Source organism: Rhinolophus sinicus, chromosome 2 (genome assembly GCF_057876585.1).
Source record: "Rhinolophus sinicus isolate RSI-liver-muscle chromosome 2, RSI-T2T, whole genome shotgun sequence".
NCBI lineage: Eukaryota > Metazoa > Chordata > Mammalia > Chiroptera > Rhinolophidae > Rhinolophus > Rhinolophus sinicus.
In genome coordinates, this window is record NC_142502.1 from 63,226,005 (window position 1) to 63,248,851 (window position 22,847).

The window sequence follows — 22,847 nt, forward strand, 5'->3', positions numbered from 1 at the left end:
GGACTTCAATAAAATGCCATTTCCAACATGTAAAATTATCTGAATTCTAACAATCACTCTCTGTGTTAATAAATACCAACACACCATTATCAAGGCTGTAAGTTCTCTCTCAAAGAAAGACTTGTCAAAACTGCAGATCGTAACCCCTACAAAAACCATCAGTGTTTTCCAACTCAGATGAAATCCATGGTTTTTGAGAAACAAAATCTCTCACACAGAGACTATAATATATACTCCCAAAGACTGCTACCTACCTTGAGATAATAATACGGATTGTTCAGTGCGGTGTGGAGAGCCATGCGGGGAGCAGCGTTCAGGCGCTCGCGGAGGGTGTGGGCAGCGCTGCAGTACAGCGCCTCGTGTAGAGGCTGCGTCTCTGGAGGCAAGAGGTGTTCTCTGAAAGAGCCAAGTCAGGGAGCAGCTTTTAGATAAGCACAGGTGTAATCTCAATATAATATTTTTGGCAGTCCTCTGTGGAAGACAGCAATTTATACTTAAAGACCAAATTCAACAACAACCGAAAACAAACAAATGAAACAACCCAAATACCAAACCCAGTGCAGGTTCACTGGGAATTGTACCTCTTCCATATGATGTTTTAAGAAACTTCCAGACTCTGGAGTACAAGACACTATATTTCAGTTCTAATTTAAACTGTTAGGAACAAATGTACATAAATTACATTTTTGCTCAAAATCTTTTAAGGTAGAATTTCTTAAAGTATTAATGAATACTCTCTAAATGTAAGTTGTTTAGAAAACTGAGATATCCACATTCCTTCCCATAGCAAATGTTTCACTCTTGGCAGTGTTAAACACAAACCTCAGGTCTGGAATTCAGAGTTTAGGAAATTCTTTCTGGATCACAGAAAATGTCTTACTGTCTCATAGAAATGATACCTGTTTTTTATATGGTAGAATTACTTTTTACTTTGGAAGGCAGAAAACGCTAAATTTTAGTTTCAGAGTATTAAAAAACAAGCAAGTTGTTTATTAAAATTTCAATTATTAAAACTACTGTGACTTGGGATTCCTCTCTCATATATGAGCTACGTGACAAACCAATTTTAATGAAATCTGAACTTAAAAAATAAAGCATTAAAAAGTTCACTGAATGTATAATGAGCCCATTAGCTGGTTTCTACCTTGACAGTGACATTGGTCTTTAGTGGCCTGGAGGGAAGCAAATTGGAAGGGGAAAGCTTTGGCATACACAGCCCAAAGATGGAGTAACAAGTCACTAACTTGATTAAAGTAAACTCACATACCTTTATAAAGATTCCTGGGGCTTAGTCCAGTCCTGGGCTTCAAGTATTTTGGCCACATGACAGATTTGTATCAGCTCCTTTTTGCCACCAGTGCGGGTAGAACACAGCATTAACCCCCCCGCTCCCCAGGGAAGTTACCCACTTCTTCCTGGTGTCCTGTCCTGGCTTGTTCCTTCTGGAAAGGGTACCACTGCCTAGAAAATCCCTCTACATCTGCTCCCCCCGTGTGGTCGGTGGCTTAGAAGAGAGAAGGTGAAGAGTATATTAGCTGCGCACATCTCTCCTCCCTGTCTCAGGAGTTCCTGGCCTCTTGCTCATTCCACTTCTAGAGGTTGTCCTCCAGAGTCAATCCGAATAAAATCATTTGCAAAGAGTGTACAGTTTTGACTTGGCCCTGAGGACTAGCATTCTATACCTCAAGTACTGCCAACATCTTACTCAACATTAAGTTAATTTAGCTGTAGCCTCAGGATTTCTGTGATGCTCACTGCCTCCCTGGCTGGCTGGCTCCCATCTGTAACTTCTGACCATAAATTCTTCCCACACCAACCTCAGGCAGTTTCTCCCCAATAATTAAAGACCCCGTTGAAGTTCCTGCTATGTAATAAGGACTGGAAATCTAACAAGGCAACCAGATAGTCAATTTCAGAAAAAAACTGTGTCTCACATTTGTACTTCTCTCCTTTTTCAATTCAACATCTTTAATTTTTAGAAATTCAATTAATTCCCAAGGCAAAAGGCCTTTTTGGATATCCTCAAAGAATCCCCATTAGGGGCAAAGTATTTGCCTGTATTTTGTTTCCACTGGGCTACATTAGTTGAACAACAACAGTGACAAAGTAATCATACATTAGAATTTCTGTCCAAGCACAAACTTGGAGATTGATAAATAAATACATTCTGCAACTTCTTTGCTGTGAGAGAAACAAGCAATGTGTCTGGCACGAGAGCAATGCAGGAGGCTCATTTTGGATTCAGATCAGAGTTCACAAGCCAAAGAGAGATGGTTTTAAGGGAATTTGTAGAATCCCTCAGTACCAACAAAGGCTACCAAGTTGAAGCTTGTGTTTTGGTGAAAACAGTAACTTAGTCTCAGCTCTCAGTGGTCTCAGCAAGAGCAGATCATGGTATACTGGGAACCCTGCCTCCTGGAGTCTACTGCTTCCGTTTCTCTTTAAAGGACATCTTTTTTCCAGAACTCCAAGCTTTGTTCAAACATCTGTGCTGCAGTCCTTGGGGACAGTATGGAGAAATGGGGAGGGCCTTCTGACAGATGTCAGCATACAGAGACTTTCCACAAGTCAGAGCCTCTCTGGGCTTTCGCTGCCACGTGACTCCTCAGGTCCCTTTCAGCTCTAACATGCTACAAATCATAACCTCTTCCCTCGTGGGATAGTCAATCTTGGTAAAGACAGTAAATCCTAGTATGGAAAATGTGATTTCACCACAACACATTTCAGTCATGCTCAGCTTTATTTCAGTAACTACTAAGAAAGGTACAAAGTTGTATATTAGGTCAAAGATCACAAAAGGGGAATGGTTGTCTGGTCCTAGAGTCACCAGTTTGGGATTTGTGGGAACTCTGAAAGGAAAGGAACCCTACATTTGACCTAGAAATTATGCTAAATTACACTGAAAAATCATTTTTAGCAACTTGATAAAAGGGAAGAGTCAGGAACTTAGGCCTAGAAACCATAAAAACAGGAAAGCCGGTAGGGCAAGGTTAACTGAATTCCAAAAGGTCGTTTCTGGCTAGTAGATCAGCAATATTGCATGGCCTCACTTTTATATGACACATTTCTCTCACTTGAATCTTCTTGGTTGATCATTTGGACCGCTTTCATGACAGTATTTTCTCCCCACTGACGAGGAACAATAACTCTGCCCCCACACTGTCCTAGAAAATGGAACTTTTCACTTTCAAGACGGTCAGGTAATTTATCACCTTAGTCTTCAATAACTGAGCTGCTATTTTTTCAGTACTTGATTCTATTCGGTGACTAGCCTGCTGCTGAGCTTGAACTGCCATTAAAAAACAATAAGCAAAGATAAATAAGTTTTCCCTACTTTTTAACTATTAAATCATTTTCTTTTTCACACTTCTCATGTTTTTATACATCATGTCCGAATTGCCTAAAAGGCAGCTTAGGTGGGTGGTCTTACACAACCACATAAAGCTAGCTTTGGGGAAATCCACGAATCAGAATGACTTGGGTTTCCCCAAAAGGAATCATCTTAAAATACAGGCAGGACTGCTGGACTTACAAATTTACTATGAGTACATTTCTCAACATGAATTTAGTGCTGATAATGAGTTGTACTGGTATACGTAGTTTAGAATTAGAAGTCCTTTAATCAGGATAAGACAGGACATTGTGGCTAGTCTGCTCTGCTTCCGGGGCTTGGCCCAGGTCCAGCACACTCCTAGCAAAGATAAAGGATAAAGTGCAGGGCAAACACTTTGTTTTTAGAAAGAGGAAACACTATGTTTCCTCCACCACTCTTCCCTGTCCCAGCCTAATGAACTAATCAAATTTAAACCTGTGTTCTTGAACTGGTAGTAAAAGAATGAACTCAGTCATTTAACCAGACATCTTCATAAGAATGGAAAAAGAATCAAAATTCCAATTCTTAGCTGGAAGGAGGGACCTGAAAAGCATAAAGCCTAATTCAGGAGACAGTGTCCTGGCTTGGCTATGGACAGCTATCACACCAGTGTTATTTGGGAAAATAGCCTGATTTCTAGCTCTTAATAACAGACTCACCTCACCAGACTGTCAATGAAGTTCACAACTTTTTCTCTAAGTACTTCAAACTTGGTTGGCTTCTTACTTGTTCTTCTTAACTCCTTCATTTCCAATAAGGCCTGTGGATGAAAGCACATACCTTTTCTGGTGATTCTGAGGAAGGAAACCCTTCAAGAAGGTACTCTGTTGCTCAGGCAGAAGCAGCTGACGCCCTCTCCATAAGAGAATGTGCAAAGAAAGAACCGGATTAAAATGGGTTGTTTTTATTTTTTATTTTTAAAGTCTGGAAAGAATCTCTCCTCCTAGGTGTTTTGCTTCAAATATATATCAAGTGAATTTTCAGGGAAAGAGGAAAAGGGCAGTGCATTACTAAGTTATTATATGGCATAGTGCTCATTCTTCACAACCCGTTACGTACTTCATTTCAGGAGAGGGCTTACAAGAACAACAACAACAAAACCTTGCCTTTTTGCCATACTAACAGAATAGGTTCCATGTGTTTTGTTTTGCTTAGACTGAAATTTTACTCTACATTTATCATAACCTGATATCATGCTATACAAAGAAGGTTCTTTACTTTGACAACCAAGATTCTAAAGTTAGAACTATCTGAAAAAGATTATAGTGGGTATACTGTGGCTCAATTTCTGCTCTGTGCTTAACACTCATTTAAAAAATCAAGAAAAGTATCTAAAACTAATAGAGTTAGGCTTTTTTGCATGTTTCAGTTTGATCAAACAGAAAAACAAATACATCAGATAAATAATTGGATTCATGTTTGCAACCACGTTCCCATTTTCCTTTATTGCTAGTTAATTTTCTTTGTCTCTCTGAGACTACAGAACAGTTTCCATCCATGTTCACTAGTAAATTCCAGACTGAGTACATGGAGAATGAAGATGGCAGTGGGATAAACAGGATGTTCAATTTATAAGTGAGTTATAAAGTCTGCTTTCTTCCTGGTTGTGGTTTAAAAAGGAAAATAAAAACATCCAGGCAGAGCTAATCTAGAGCACACACCAAAAAAAGGGAGTGTCACAGGATGCAAATGGAAAGAAAAGTGACCTGACCTTCTGAAGATGATAGAGGTCTGTCTTCTGCAGCCCCTTTGACTGTGACCCCGAAGTATCTTCTTCCTCTTTAGCTTGTGCTTTAATAGAAAAGCAATACACAGCAACTAGGGTAAATCCATTCAAGTCAAGAGAATCAACATTTTTATTACTCCAAGGGAAATAAAGTTTCATCTATTTTTTTTTCAATGTGGCAGGGGATCAAGGGTCCATTAGATAAATGATTTCTTCCAGAAACTGAATGTAAACAAATATTACATAAGTTATGCTGCAGAGAGGTCTTAAAAAAACCAGCTACTGAATTTTAAAACGGTGACCACAATAAAAAAAAAGTACAAATAACACCGCGCCCCTACCCCCACCACATCAACAGCAAAAAGCTCCAGATCTTTGCACTGTTATAAACTGCTTTTAAAAAATGAATTTAAATTGTATTCCTTTGATTATGCCAAGACTGTAAACAACACACACCTACACCCTGGGGAGTATGGTCTCAACCTTCCAATGCATCCAATGCACTAGTTTTGACAAAATGCTATGTAATGATGAGTGGAGTGTGTGAAAGATCGGAAATCATCTATTAAAACACCAAGTGCACCAGGGCTCCTCAGCAGAGGGAACGAAAACCGTATCTGGTAAAAGGTGTAGTTGTGCTTCTGGGGAGCACGAGGCCCCACTGCCCTCCGCTGGCGCAGGGCAGGTTAGCCCCTCACTCACATGGTCCTCTGGCCTAATCTCAGACAGGATGCAGCTGGGCAAGCTGCACTGTACTCAGAGAATACATTTCTTTGTTGCTGTGGCTAATTCTTAGATCCAGAAAGATATAATTTGAGGTTAAAATATTTAATAAATTCTTTGTCCTATTTCTTAGCATGTAGCAGAGACTTAAAAATAAATCTCATATGACACTCTCACCTACTTAACCCTCCAAACTTAATTTTAAACCCAGACTATAATATATAATAACTTAAGGAACCAGGGATAGTGTATAGTCAAGTATTCCTACTTGTCTAACATAAGGGGTTTTAATTTCACTTTATTATTAGCAATGTGTCACTTTTGAAAATAGAGAAACACAGACATTTCTTCATGACACTGGTTTTGCTTCAATTTGTAAAATTCTTTGTTCTTTACACTATTAATCTTAACCTCTAACCTTTCTATTAAGCTGTATTGCTTTATTTGGTATTAGCACATCACAGAATTTGTTCATTAGCTTATGTTACATGAGCTATAATTAAAATTATATTTGCATTCATTTTACAAAAATCCCTGAGTCCAATTTTGTAAAAGATTGACATTTACCTAATTTACCTTATATTCTTCTAAGTCTTTTGCCCTATTTATGTCCTTAAGGGTGGCCCCTCACTGTCCCAGTGACCACAATTGGGGATATTTAAAAACTGAATATGTGAGGAAAAAACAATGAGCTGGTGATCCTGAGCAAGTTCTTTCTCTTCTTGGGCTTTAGTTTCTGTATGTGATAGCTGGACTCAATGACCTCTCTGATTAACAATTTCCAGCCCTTTTGAAAAGTAGTTGAACTCAAGCTATACTGCAAAAGAACGATGCGTACACACAACGTGGGGGAGTACTCCCTCATTCGGCCTGCTCATGCCACTCTAGTCAGACAAGCTTTCTCTTTCACCTTCCATTGACTAGGCACTCATCAGGTGCCCAGCACTGCAGCTATGGAGAGATATGGAAAGATGTCAGCAAAAGCAGTTTCCTAAATCCAAAGGCTTTTCAAGACAAAAGAACACTTGTCAAACATAGAAAGGCCTGATGAGGCATTCCAAGTAAAATAGTTTCACCATGCCATGTCTAGTCCACCTATGTGCTTACGCATTATTCAATCTGCCTCTTTTCCCCAAACTCCATTAAAAATTTCCCTAAATAGGGGAAAATAAAAGATGTACACTTACTTTGTTTCACCAAAAGAGTAGCATACTTTGGGGCTAGAAACAGAGCACGAGAAGAGCCCAAGAAAAGTTAATGATCGGTATCTGTGGTGCCCCATGAGAACAAAGTCCTGGGGTACAGAGAACAGAGCACGGCTACCTATACACAGTGAGGCACCCCCAGCAGTAAGCAAATAGAAATCATCATGTGGGGGTTATGCAGATAAAGGGAACTGCAACCGTCCAGCACTGAGGAGGGCCTCAGTTCATTTACACTGAAAGAGTCAAGGTTTTGCAAATCTGATTAAAGCAAACCTCATGCACAGTTTGGTAATCAGCATAGCAATGAGCCTCACTGCTGTGAAAGCAGTTCACAAGTATTAATTTTTCAGGGTTACAGATGATTTATGCAGTGTTTTTGAACTCTACAAAGAACTTGATGAAATGCTCAAGAAAAAAACAACATCTAAAAGGAGTCCTTAATTATGATGCCGTTACTCTCTCCAATCTTTTTGAATTTTTGTTTTTAAGGTAAGTGCTCCAAACTGTCCATCAGGAGAAAGAATTTGCTTTTTCCTAGGCCCATTTGATGTTTTTCATGGTTTAAACCAAATCTAGAAGAGAACCATTTGGCCTGTTTGTGACTGTCAAGATGTGATATTCTGAGGCTTGGTATACTGATACTATGAACTACTTTATCCTTTCATCTCTCAATACATCACAATGTGGGGTTTTCCATGTTATTTTAGTTAAATGGTTATCATAGTCCGTAGAATTGGCAAGATACTATATTCTCACCATCAAGGCTCTGAAACTGGGCCAGGAACTCCTCTATTCTCTTTGCTGTGTTGCCAAGCTGCTTTTCAGAAGACCTAAAAACATTGAGACATTTCTGAAGTATGGTCGTCAGTTCATCCTTTGCCAACATCCTAGAACAGAATCAGTGACAGGAGATGTAATATAACAGCAAAATTAATATAGTTAAAAAATTATCTCCATAGTAAATAATTCTGGTCAGAACAAACAAGATAGTATAAATTCTTTATTAGTAACTAACATATTTCCCAGAAATTAAGACCTAGCCAGACAATCAGCTTTAATGTGTCTTTTGGAGCAAAAATTAATATAAGACCCGGTCTTACATTAGACCTGATCTTATATAAGACCTGGTATTATATTACATTATATTATATTACATTATATTATGTTATATTATATAAGACCCGGTATTATATTATATTTATTATATTCATTATTATATTATATTATATTATATTATATTATATTATATTATATTATATTATACCTGGTCTTATATAAGACCCAGTCCTATATTATATTAAAATAAAACCGGGTCTTATATTAATTTTTGCTCCAAAAGACACATTAGAGCTGATGGTCCGGCTAGGTCTTATTTTCAGGGAAACGGTACTGTTTCCAGAGTAGGAAAAGAGCGTACATTTTCCCAAGTATTCTTTGGTTTAATATAAAATAAGCCTTTAAGTAAGTCTGATTAGAGATAATAATGTGATACAACCAATAAAATCATTAACATTTTAATTGAATTATATATACATACACAGAATCAACAAAGACGCCTGCTATCATCAGTAATTCAACATCATTTAAGAGTCCAGTCACTATGACAAATTAAGAAAAAAGCAGCAAGTGGTATAAACATTAGAGAGATGAAATTTATTATTTGCATATGATGTGACTGTAAGGGTCAAAAATCTAAGAGAACTGCAGAAGTGTTAAAGAGTATAAAAGGGTATATGGATATAAGACAAATAGGTGTATGTGTTTTTGTGTGTGTACACACGTTAATACCTTACATGTATATATAACAAATATATTAAAACTTTGTAACAGAAAAAAGAACAACAAATTTGGCAACAAAAACCATAGAATACATAGCAATATACGTTATAACAAGTGTATAACATATTTAAAAAATGAAAGCCCTGAATAAACAGACATTTTAAGTTCTAACCTTCAGTACTGTAAAGATACAAATTCATTCCAAATTAATCTATACTTTTAACACTTTGAAACAAAATTCCAGTGACTATCTTTTTAAAATTCAGGAAAATTATCTAAATTTTATCTGGACAAATAATTGTTACTAAAAAAGAAGAACAATGTGTGCATGCTTCCGTGTGTGTAGTGGGGCTATTAATATATCAAAGGTATAAGCTATAGTGATTAAAATCAGATGGTACTTGTATAGGAATACACAGGACAGTGAAAGAGAGTAAGAGTCTAGAAAGAGATCAAGGTATATATAGGAATTTGGTACATGACACAAAAAGTAGCATTTCTAATCAATGGGGAAGAGATGGGAGGTACTGAAAATAACTCATTTGAAAAAAATAGATCATTACCTCAATATATTTCAGATAGAATAAAAATGTGAGTATGGTGTAGAAGTAGGGGAAAGAACTACTTCATCAATCCTAAAATACTAGAAGAAAACAAAGAAAGATATTCAAGCCTGATAATGTCCAGCACCAGTAAGAGTGTGGGGGAAACAAATACTGATACATTGTTGGTACAAGTATACCTGGGTACAATAGTGTTTATATTTTAGACTCCAAAAGTCTGTATCTATGTATTTATTTTCTGAAAATAATTATACAGATGTGCAAACACACACTTTCAACCCTAGGTGATTACTATTTGTAACAGTGAAGAATTAGAAACTACCTAAATAGGCATCAAATTAGAGACTGATTAAATGTTACTTTCAAAACATGGGATATTACATAGCAGTGATAAATAATGAAGTAATACTAGTTATGACAACAAACATCTTATATGTACACATATGAACCAGGCATCATTTTACCGCCACAACATTGTATGATGTAGGTACTATTATTATTCCCATGTTAAAAGACGAGAAAATAGAGGCACAGAAAACTTAGGTAACTTGTCCAAGGTCTAGTAACTGGCAAAGCTGGGATTTGAACCCAGTCTGCCTTCAGCTCCATGCTCTTTCTGACCATGCTATACTGCATTTCACAATACAGTGTCTATGGTAGAATATTAGGTGCAAAACAAGTAACTACTATGAAAAAAAACAAACAAAAAAAAACAAATCCTAAAAATACAAGTTCTGAAACACTGTATGAGTATTATTTAATATGTTTGTGCGTGGAAAAATATCTGGAAGTACAAATTGCTAACAGTAGATGACTGGCTTTAAAAATTATATAACACAAGGGATAATATCAGAAAAGGAATGTTATCTTTACATTTAGATTACTATTAGAGTGACATCAACGCTTTGAACAAAACCAAAACTAACTAAGCACAATTAGCTGGAAACAACTAAAAAATGAAAAATTTATCCTGAAAAGTTTGTTATACGAGTATGTATCATCCCAAATAAAAAATTAAGGATTGACTCTAGCCACTAGACAAGCATTTTTCAAAGCGGGTTTTCAAAATGGGTTTGAAACCATTAGTAAGTCATGAAACCATTCATTCAATAAAAATTTAATGAATACCTACTGCACACCAGGCACTGTTCTGGGCATTCGGGGTACACCTCAAATGAATCAAAAATCCATCCTCATGAAACTCACATTCTAAAAGGGGCAGGGGTAGGGTGGGGCACAGAGACAAATACTATCTCATCTTTCTATACATGTTAAAATTAATATTATGAAAAAATATTGAGCAGAGTATAGTGGGGAGAGTGCGGGGGAGGGGGTTGTGGGTAACTTTCAATTTTAAAATGGTTATTGAGCCTCACTGATGACATTTGAAGAAACATGTGAAGGAGGTATGAGAGTTAGCTATACAATATCTAGAAGAGCTTTTCCTGGCAGAGAGAATAAAACATGCAATGATCCCATAGTAGGTGTATGTCTGGCATATTCAAAAAGAGTAAGGAGGCCAAGGTGACTGAAGTGGAAAGAGAGAGACCAAGCAGGAGATAAATTCAGAGAAAGGCTGGATCATGTAGGGTCATCGTATAAACTGTAGCTTTTAGTCTGAGTGAAAAGGGAAATTAACAGAGAGTTTTGAGCAAATGAGTGACATTATCTGACATATATGAAAAGGATGATTATGACTGCTATCTTGAGAAAATCCTGTAGGGGAGCATGTGTGGAAGGAAGGAAACCAGTTAGGAGGCTATTGCAGTAATCCAGGTGAGAGATGATGGTTACTGGGACAATGGTGGTGCCAGTGAGGGAAGGTAGCAAGGAGAGGTTTGATTCTGGACATAATTTTGAAGGCAGAACCCAGGCTTTCGGCTTTGAACAATCAGAAGGATGGAAAGACAGCAGGAAGATTCTAGGTTTCAGGGGGGAAGATCAGACATTCAGTTTTGAAGATATTAAATCTGAGATGTGTATCAAATATCCAAGTGGAGGTGTTAAACAGGTAGATGGGCATAACAGTCTGGCACGCAGGAGAGAAGTGTGGGCTTTGGACTACACACGGGGGCACTGTCATGTCAGAACGTCATGGAGAAGGGAAACCAGCAAAGAACACTGAGAAGGAAGGAGCATGCAGTGAGGTTAGGATACAAAGCGAGAGAGGCTGGGCCTTGGAAGTCATTAAGGAGTGATGAACTGTGCTCAATGCTGATAATACCTTAACTAATGCCACACATAACTGACCATTAGATTTAGGAACATGGAGGTCACTGGTGACCTTGATCAAAGTGGTTTTGATAATGTGCAAAAAGCAAATCAGTTAGAGAGATAATGAGAGGAGAGGAACTGAAGATAGTGTGACAATGCTTTCGAATTTTTGTGGATTTCATCTAGCATGTTGTTTTAAAAGAAACAGAGTAAAACTGAAAAGAAAATATTTGAATTATAAAGTCTAAAAGCCACCACACTAGAGTACTTTGAAAAAAAAAGGAAAAACACATCTAAGATAGGTCACATTAATGCGGAAAAAGAGCTATTTATCTTTAAGGAACTTGATTAAGTGATTATATCACTACCAGGAACATGGTCCGAAAAAGGCTTGTGATACTGAATGTGTTAAAGCTTTATAGGTTGTCAAAAAAATGTTTCTTTGACTAAGACAGAAAGAGAATCATTTAGCAATCATTAAAAGCAATCACCCTGCAGGGCAATGGGGTGTTCTGCTTCGTTGTGCAGAAAGCCAGTCATTTCTGGTTAAGTACTGATTATTATATACACGTCTGATTGAGAACAGGCCCTAAGGAGAAACTGGTCAGTCCATGGCTAATGCAAAGATCTCCTGAATAATGAGTTCTCAAGCTCTCCACAGACATCATTACAATACAGCTTCAAAAAATATTCAAAAACTCAAACCTGCAAGTGTATCAGTGAAGACTAGAAGAAAACAAAAAAAGCTTACAAAGAAAACATTCACAGAGACTGTCTTCTTCAAAAACAACACGATAAAGCAATCATTTATGATCATAACAAGTGAAAGAGAAACCAAAAATATGCATAATTACCCCTAAGGCTTGATATTTCATCTGAGATACCACTCCTTCCAAGAAACTGCTTGACCTACCAAATGGAAGTAACTATCCAGTCTATTAGTTCCTTAGCACCCAAGAGTTCACCTATTACAGCACTTACTCCTCTGTACTGTAATTGCCTGTCCACTTGTCCACTTTAATCTCTCACTTGGCCAAAATTCACTGTAGATCAGACTCAGGGCTGTCTCTGCCATCAGATCAGTGGCTCCACCGATCATGCACAGAAAAACATTTTTTGAATGGATGACCCAGGCAATGGCCATGCACTGATAAAGAATTTCATGACGTCAGGCCTTAGTGAAGGACAGTTTGTCAATTCTCAAATTGGTTCATGCTGGCGAGTCCCTGGAAATCATGGTGCCCACTGTGGAACACCATGCCCTTTTTTGAATGTCAAAATAAATAAAGTTAATTCTATCACATGGTTAGAAACCATTTTAGTAAGAGAAAATAGATACATGTTATTGATGCATTATAAAAGTATAACCATGAGTTCACAGGGAAAAAAACGTTGTCAAACTTAGTTTAAGTAGCTATAGCTGAGTTTTTAAAATTAGTATTTCTTAGCTACTTTTTCATTTTACTAACAGAAAAGTGGTAGTGGGCACTAACTGTTTAATAAAGAAAACCTAAAACTACAAATTCAGAATTTTTTTTTTTTTTTTTGGTTTATGGAGATAAAATAAAGCACTGCTCACTATTAGTGCTGAAATACCTTAGTCCAGTTTTAGACTAGATCAATTTGAGATCAATTGCCTAAAGTCATTCAGCTTCTCTCTCTACAACTAAGACTTCTCTTTTACTTGGATGGCTTCATTTCTTCCTCAATTTTTTTGTACCCTTTTCTTATTCCTCTTTATTTTCTAGAACAGTTTTCCTCAAAGTGTGGTTCCTGGACTATCCGTCCAAACGTGGTGGAGTGCCTGCTTGTTAAATGCTGAATCGGTGAATCCTGCTGACCATCACATTGAGGTTCCCAAGAGTCAGATTCAGAGTCTTTGAAGAAAGGGCAGAGAGGTACACCTTGAATACGCCTTAGCTGATTCCTAGGCACACTGAAGCCTGAAAACCATTATTCTAAAAGCAGGACTCTCAACATCCTTTGCTTTAAAACGAGCTGCAACAATTTAGCTGTTTGCCTGATTTCTCCACAAGCCAACAGATAATTGTGGAGGTACCTGATGGGATATAAACTCAGGACTGGCAATTCCTGTTCTAAAAGAAAGAATATTTTAATGGTGTAATCTCAAAGCTTCTGCATGGATAAAGCTAGATTATCAAAAATTAGATTAGTGCTATTGAGGAGGCATCTCAGACTGTGGAGCTGTATCATTTAGATTCCAAATCTTCAGTGTCTTTGAAGTAAGCTAAAGTGATCAAATGTTAATATTATTACTTGGGTCATGTTTTTTCAACTCAATGAAAGCTGAGCTGACCTGCTAATATATTACTGTTTAACTCAAAAGCCTTACTCAGAAATTAGAATAATTTCTTTCAGTATAAAGTAAATGCCTTCAGCTATCAATCAACTTCAATTTACAAATCTGTTTCTGTAGCAAGCTCATAAAGTTACACTTGGGATCAGCATACTAGACACTGAGGCTCCTTTCACTTATGGCTGCAGCCTGTGCCAAAATGACTCGCGTCAGGATTGGGGGAGGGGGTTGCACCTACAGAATACTTTGCTGGCTCATTTTAAAAATTTGAGTATGCTCTGAACATGGACTATTGGCCACAACCCATATAAATTTCCTTTTATACCACCTCTCAAATAATTGGAATAGGGCTGAAAAATGTTCTGAACTTTGAAGGTTCAGATTTAAATTTCATCTCTGCCAACTGCAGGAAAGTCATTCAATGTTTCTGGCTTTGGTTTTCTTATTTGGAAGAAAATGTGCTAACTCTGGATGGGTAATTCTCAACTGATGGGATGGGGAGGCAAAATAAATTCCCCTAAGAAAGGGGGCACACTGTTTACTATCCCCAATCCAAGAATGGCTGCCAGAGCAATCCACTGCACAGACGTGAGGGAGCAGTACTCTGCAGGTCCAGCTGACCCATCATGTTCTGATAAGTTGAGGACTCTGATTTAGATCAACCCTTAAAACCTCATTATTGAAGCAAGGTTTTTAGAACTTCAAAAGTCTGAAAAATTCTTGATCTAGTGTTTGATTTCTAGCTGGCTGTTTAGAGAGTCTCTCAATAGAAAGGTAAATTTTTCCTCTTAAGGTCTTTCATAGCTGATCAGGAAAAGTCAGTGTACTCACCTAGCTCACTGCTGAGTTAGCAGCAGTTTTACCACTTCCTATTCCCAAATGGTGTTTTAACTTAGATACATCCTTATATATTTGGTTGAGTGAAAAATTAACCAATTCATAGTCTGTATAGGGTTGTGGTCTTCATGCTCTAAGAACTGACTCAAGAGAGGAAGTTACAGAACACATGCAGAACCAGTGTACGCACGTCAAATTAGGACACATTATAAAGGTTTACCCCCATGCTCCCCACGCGCACATCAATGTCTGCTGCATACATTTTTTAAATAGCTGTGATATAAAATTCTATAGGACTTTTCCACTCATAAATATGTAACAAACATTTTAGCAAATTATGACAAATTCCTTGTAAATACTTTTTTAAAAATTGGGATATAACTGACACATAATATTGTATTAATTTCAGGTGTACAACATAATAATTTGATATTTGTATATATTGCAAAATGATCACCACATTAAATCTAGTTAACATCTGTCACCATGCATGTTACAATTTTTTTTCTTGTGATGAGAATTTTTAAGATCTACTCTCTTAGCAACTTCCAAATATACAACACAGTATTAACTATAGTTATCATGCTATACATTATATTCCAGGGCTTCGTTATTTTATAACTAAAAAATCTGTATCTTTTGACCACCTTCACCAATTTTGCCACCACCCCACCCTAGCCTCTGGCAACCACCTATCTGTTCTATCTACGAATTTGGTGTTATGGCACCAAATTCTTCTTCTTTTCATGGCTAAATAATAATAATTATATATATATATATATATATATATATATAATATTTATATATACACACACATACTTTCTTTATCTATTCATCCACTGATGGACATTTGTTTCCATGCCTTTGCTGTTATAAATAATGCTGCAATAAAAATGGGGGGTACATATACCTTTTTGAGTTAGTGTTTTCATTTCCTTCAGATAAATGCCTAGAAGTGGAATTGCTAGGTTATATGGTAGTTCTATTTTTAATTTTTTGAGGAACCTCCACACTGTTTTCTATAGTGGCTGCACCAATTTATATTCCTACCAACAATGTATGAGGGTTTCCTTTTCTCCACATCCTCATCAACACTTGTTATTTTTGTCTTTTTGATAATAGCCACACTAAAAATGTGAGATGGTATCTCATTGTGATTTTGATTTGTGTTTCCCTGATGATTACTGATGTTGAGCACCTTTTCATGTACCTGTTGGCCAGCTGTATGTCCTCTCTGGAAAAATGTCTATTCAGATCCTCTGCCCATTTTTTAATCAGATTTTTTTTCTATTGGGTTTTATGTATTCTTTATATATTTTGGATTTAGCCCCTTATCAAATATATGATTTACAAATATTTTTTCCCACTCTGTAAGTAGCCTTTTCATTTTGTTGATGGTTTTCTGTCAGAAACATTTTTAGTTTGATGCAATCCCACTTGTTTATTTTTGCTTTTGTTGCCTTTACTTTTGGTGTCAAAGTTAAAGTCATTGCCAAGACCAACGTCAAGATTACTGCTTGTTTTCTTCAAGTTTTATGGTTTCAAGTCTATGTTCAAGTCTTTTGTATATGATGTAAGATAGAGGCTCAGTTTGATTCTTTTGCATGCAGTTGTCCAGTTTTCCCAACACAATTTATTGAAGAGACTGTTCTTTCCTCATTGTATATTCTTGGTTCTTTTGTCATTAATTGCCCAAATATGTGTGGGTTTATTTCTAGGCTCTCTGTTCCATTCATCTGTGTCTGTTTTTATCACAATACCATACTGTTTTAATTACTATTGCTTTGTAATATAGTTTGAAATCAGGAAGCATAATGCTTCCACCTGTATTCTTGTTTCTCAAGATTGTTTTGACTATTTGGGGGCTTTTGTGATTCCATACAAATATTAGGAATTAAGTACTTTGTAATGGCCACAAACTATTTCATCAAGTAGATCTATGGTTACTTAAACAATCAAAGAGATTTTTCAAGAGAAATACTGCCTTTGAGGTACTTAAGAAAAATAATTAAAATTGGAAATGTTACTAGACTATGTTTCTAATAGTACCTTAGTTTTTCTTTCTAAATAACATTCAATGATCATTTTATTATTTTCTCTCATGACTTGAATTGTTTGAAGACAGGTGATGAGAATGTCTGGTTTCCTAAATTCAAATGATTCCTACTGAGAATGTCTAAGCTGACAAGTGTCCCTGACTTTTCGTCGACCTCTATTCTTTACAAAGGGGAAAAGAAGAAATCCAGTCTGAATGTTCCCAGATTCCTACTCTCTTGTAGCCCACTCTTACCTGTCCTTGCTGTAGCTGCTATATTTGATCCTTAGTGGTTTTATATTCCTATTTCTGATCTCAGCTTAGCAAAATGACTGAAACTTTGCTTTCTATTGACTGCTTCCGCTTGACTGAGATCCCTAAATCCATATTTTAGATCTTGGCAAAGAATAGTGGAAGGTGCAAGAGCTTTGAAGTCAGGCCTGGATTAGAATCCTAGTTCCACCAACAGCTAACAGCTCAGGCAAATCACTTAAACACTATCTGTGCTTCGGTTTCCTCAACTGTAAAGTGTAGCTAATGGTATCTGCCCAAAGGTGTACTTGACTACTAGACTAGAAAATGTACTGAAAGCGCCTGAGGCAGCGCCTGGCACACTGCCAGCCCTCATATACGGTGGTTACTACTGTCACCATTATTATCATTGCTCGTGTTTCCTTACCCTAGTGTGGAATTGGCATTCTTCACTCTTGACTTGTACCCCAAGATTATCAGTGCCAGGGAGATGCAGAAGGAAAGGAACAAGTCCCTCCCTGATAAAGGAATCCGTGAATTTGGGAATACCCAACAGGAGAAGGAAGCTAATCACTAACCACAAAGGTTAAAGAGGAAACCCAGCAAGAAGAATCCACTGAGTGTTTGAGATAGGTATGTTAACTTGAGCAGAAAGCAAAAGAAGTTTCAGAAACAGTCCAGTTGAAGTATATAAATACACAGAAATCTTTCATTAACACTCAATAAAATGAAATAAAACATAGCTTTTCAGTAGCAATCTAGTTTCCACGTGGAGTTACTTTCCCAGATAGCATAAAATTAGTTTCCTATCTTAAGCTGCACCTGCTAGATCACTAACATTTGTATTATTAAGTCTCTGGACTTAAAGTGTTTTCAATGTGAATTTTCCTCCTACTGTGCCCACCTGTTCTTTTCTTGTGAGCCCAGAGGAAGCCAAGACTTCATAAGTATTCAGTTTTCAGAGTTCTTTATGATATTTTCATATAATCATTTATATCCATTGAGGAAAATGATAAGACTATGTGCAGAAACTTAACTCACATTTGATTTTCCTTTTCTTACTGTCCAAGTAATGGAAAACTAGAAAGCCACCACACATATAAGAATTAAAGCCAAGAAAGACAAATGATTATAATTTTAAAAGGTACATTTGTCAGGGATAACTGATCTTTGATATCCGATAATAACTCTCAGATATCTTATATATTCATATAAATTAGATAATTTATGAAAGATCCAATGTTACTGTGGTCAGGGCCAGCTCAGGTGGGGGAAGGCATCAGAGCCACTGCCTACCTGAGGTTGCTACTCAAGGTCAGCAGCGACCTCCTTCACAGGATGTACTTCACCTGTGACGCTGTTCCTCCACCCCACTAGGTCAGGGCCATGCTGAGCTTGCTTTCTGTGACTCCTTTCCGTGCCATGACATCAAGTTGGCTAGATTGAAATTATTCATCACTACGTTCTCCTTGTGTAGTGTTAATATTTCATTAAACAAACATTTGTTTTACTTTAAAAATCACAAGTTCAAAACCAAGGTAAAAGCAGAAAAGAAATGGATGGTTGCTACATTAAAAACACCATAAGCTATAAACACAAATTCAAGACAGATATAAATATTAGACACAACAGGCTACTTCAGAAACTCCTTGGCAGGCAGAAGTCTAGAGGAAGGTGTTACTTATTGGCAGGCTTAGAGCAGACTAAGAAGAAAAAAACCAAACTACCTTAGCAGCTGCAAGGACGATGCATACTCCTCTGATTCCCATATGTTCTTTTCTAAACATGTGCAGTACAGCTCTCTGATCTGTAAGTGAGCAGAACACTTGTAAGGAGCCAGAAGCAATGGACTAAGTTTGCACACTACTAGTGTGCAAAATCATAAACGTTCAAGACATAAAATTAATGTTATTAAAAACAACCATTTTCTTTAGATGACAACAGACATGGCATATATCACATGGATCAGGCTTTATGAGAACACCATTTATGTAAAAGCAAAATGAGGCTATATTGGGACTGGCTGTTATCACTGGTCACTTTGCAATAAGAAAATGATAGAAATGATAATGTGATTATTAAAAAGGTTTAATGGCAGAAGTCATTTACATATTCTCTAAACCTTTGAGTAAAGGAAGCAAAGATTTAGGGATACAGAATTCTTCCATTAGCATCCAGTCTACAGATGGCTCATAGGTTTATGGTATGACACAAAGGCCAGCAGAGCACAATTTTGCAAGGAGTAGAAGTACTGCTTTCGTTTTAGTTCCTATTGCAATGCAAAGTTAACCATTAAGCATCCTCAAACAGATTTTTTCCATTTCAGTGGAAAAACGGAGGATTAGCTCTCTGTTTAAGTGATGAAAAGTTATTAAATAAAGTTAAAATGCCTCAGCACAAATACATTATAGGGGAAGTAACACCACTGGATTCATGTGGTTGTTTCCAGTTGTGGCCATAGAATAAAAAAATGACCAGTAATGTGTACAGCTGGAAGGGATTTAGATTTTGCACTCACTGCAAGATTTGGATCCATTTCAAATTCTGATGCCTGAATGCTACTGAAGTCAAAGCAAGAAACTACGAATATCCTGACTTCATAGATTCTAAATGAGGAAGTTTTAGTTACCTGTCGACCCAATGGGCACTTGGGAAGAGAAAAGGTGAACTGATGAAGACATCTCAAAACTAGGAAGTAATTTGTATGGTAAACATGCAGGTTTTCTAGTAATGACTGTGTTTCCTCCTAAAAAAATCACAGAATACATATGAAAGTCAGTAATTTAAAAAATATAATAAAATCTATTTCATGGATATGAAATATAATTTCTGGAAAATGATGAGAAGATTCAAAATTACAAATTAACCTCCTTAATTCTGAAAATTTATGATGCACACAAAATCCAAGGATAAAGGCTAGATATTTCTGATTTAGTATCAAGTCTGGTGGTATTTTACACACACCAAAATTAATACTGTAAGTTAATTTCCTCCTACCTACAACATTGCTACAATAACTTGGTTCCCCAAAATACAAGTGTGCAAAAGAGCACCTTGTTGGATGCCTGCCTGCACCAGCCACCTGGTGTGTGCCACAGTGAAATAGGCCCATTACTCTACCTCACTGGCATCAGGAAGGTGAGAAGATGCCCAAAGAGCCCAGTACCAACGTAATTAACAGTTGCTGGGGTTCCACTTATGATGTATGTTTTATTAAAAGTACTGCTAGAGTTGTGTTTGAAAGGGAAGAAAGAAACACTGTAGAAGAAACAACACAGGAGATTCTGCCTTTTGTTGATAATCTCCAGTATGTATTGGTTTTCTTCACTTTACCAATTAAGAAAAAAGACAGTGAAAAAGAGAAATCTGAAGCCAACAAACTTTATAATTTAGAATCCAGTAAGTATGATATGGGAGATAGTGTCTTTAAGAAACCTATGGTTTGCCTAATCTCACAAATCATTTCAAAAGGTTTTGTGGGTAGGGTGGGGGTTTGCAGGGAAGGAGCATTGTTTTCTAGAACCTTCTGAAATAGCTTATAAGTCATTTTAAAACACTGCATCCTAGCAAGCATTTTTCAGGTCTCAAATACTTTCATAACTGCTTACTTCCATGATGTTTTCTTAAGAGGATTATGATCGGTGGCATGGTGTAGGGACCTGGCCCACAGGCAGATCAGCTGGCTGCACTCAAGGTCTCCTGGCTTCTTGGGACGCTGTGTACCTGACAGCAGCCTGCAGGGCCTGCCAGATGATTTCTCCCATGGAATGCTCTTTGTTTTGCTGTGCCTATCTAACCTTGCTTCCTCTCTGCCTGCGGGCGGATCACTACCCTCTGACCGGCTGCCACCGGAGACTCTCCCTGGTCTGTAAGCCTCGATAAACCTGTGCCTGCTGTGTTCTTTGGGCTGTGGCTTCTCAGGCTCAAATCTGGAAACACCTCGGACTCAGTCTAAACACACAGTCTGCAAATTTTTTTCTCCTCTAAGAAGAAAATAAAAACTTTTAACTACTGGGTTGCTTTTTTTTTTTCAGTAATATTTTGCAGATAGCCATTATTTTTAGCAGAAAATAATACCTCAGGTATCAATAAATTCAAGTAAATCTAATCTACATAAAGCAAGAAAGCTGGTATATTTTCCTAAACTCTAACTCACTTAGAAATCAATTCCTTGGTCAGCAACCTATGGCCATTATCTGAAAGCCTAGGGCAAATGAAACAAAAGCTTTTGATATCAAAATGTTTTTCCTCCCAGTATTTAAGTAGTAATTTCAAAAATCTAAGTCTCCTACCAACACTATACAAGTATTATCAGTACAAAGGGTACTTCTGCCACCACTGAAAGTGCACACTTTTAATTCTACGTTTACTGTAAACTATAACAGAGATTGCATACAGTCAGTAATTGTTTGCCTTGATGTGAGCTTAAATAGCTTTTATATGGGGGAATATTCTGGAGAAAAAGGAATCTATTACTGAACAATAATCATACATCATGATAATTGCACTACCTATTACTTTTGCTCTGTGAAGTAACTATATTGTACATATAACCGAGTGACACAGTAGAATTGAATGACATGTTCAATTTACTTGGATGAAGAGAGAAAATCAACTCTTTACACATGATGGGCAATGCTGCACACTCAAGGAACCCTGCCCTAGAGTGTGAGATGAGAGAGATGAACACGTTTTTCTCCTAGATGGTCTTGGGCCCTTATACTTCTTAACTGTGTGATTACATCCCTGGGCTGAGTGGAATTCTAGCATTTAAAAAACGTTTTGTCTTGTTCATATAGCATGGCAGACTATTTCATCTGATGCTCAACTGAGTTTTGAAACGAGTTTTGGTTCCAACACTGCAAATAAAACTGGCTATGTTGGACTTAATGAGAGAAGATCTGTCACCTTTCAAAGGGATTTTCAAGAGTCATTTTGACCATACCAGATCTTTGTCTTATGTGCTGACTTTAGAACCTAATCTCCATATAAGATTCCACTGTTATATCTGTTATCAGCTGCAGCAGAAAACATCACAAATGATTAACTTCAGTTTTTTCATGTAATCTGTTCTCTAAGTTCTTTGTCTTACCGAGATACACATCTGCAAATGCCTTTACCTATCCAGACTAATAACTCCTAATGCATTTTATGAACACCTTTTTTGTAAACTCAAACTTGTAAAAGGTTTTGATATATGAGAAAATTTCCCACTTAACAAATTACAGCAGCATCACACTACAAACATGCAAAACCAAAACCTGTTGAAATAGTAATCCTGTTTTCTGGTCATTAAATATTTCCTCTGGCATCTTTTCTGTATTCTAGTCATAGCTGCCACTGTTTTATTACATAATTATGGTAAGTGTATTTCAACAGAAATACACTGCCTAGGAAGTCATTACTTCCGAAACAGGTACACTTTCTTCTGACGACCTCTTGGTCTTTACTGATCTTTGATACAGATACGGGAACAGAAATATTTCTCTGCTATAAGAAAAACAGAACAAATACATAACAGCCTCCTCACTCTTCTTCAAACTGCCCAGACATGCTCCAACCTCAGCTCTTCTACTTGCTGTTGCTCTGCTTGGAATTTTCCTCCAGATTCCTGAATGGCAAGGTCTATAACTTCCTTTAAGTCATTAGTCAAAATTCACCTTCTCGTGAGGCCCTTATTTAAAATTTCAATCCCACTCTGCATGCACAACGAACTTCATACTCCCTTTTTCTCCTTCGTTGTTTTCTCCTTAGCAATGATCACTAACATAGCTAATTTACATATTTAACTTGATAGCATGTAAGCTTCGTGAAGGCAGGGGT

General features: G+C 37.1%; 1 protein-coding gene across 3 annotated transcripts in view; it reads right to left on the reverse strand.

Annotated features, from left to right (window-relative positions):
- The window catches only part of ORC3 (origin recognition complex subunit 3), a 48,678-nt gene that overhangs the window by 3,364 nt on the left and 22,467 nt on the right, over positions 1-22,847 (reverse strand). For 2 of the 3 annotated variants that reach the window (XM_019743293.3, XM_019743295.3), the window contains exons 12-17: positions 19,654-19,770; positions 18,752-18,831; positions 7,784-7,914; positions 5,085-5,164; positions 4,033-4,133; positions 255-396 (exon numbers count right to left, since the gene is read on the reverse strand). In XM_019743293.3, coding sequence (XP_019598852.2) covers positions 255-396; positions 4,033-4,133; positions 5,085-5,164; positions 7,784-7,914; positions 18,752-18,831; positions 19,654-19,770 — 651 coding nt within the window. The remainder of the gene's footprint in view (positions 1-254; positions 397-4,032; positions 4,134-5,084; positions 5,165-7,783; positions 7,915-18,751; positions 18,832-19,653; positions 19,771-22,847) is intronic. The other variant, XM_074333280.2, reaches the window with a different exon arrangement.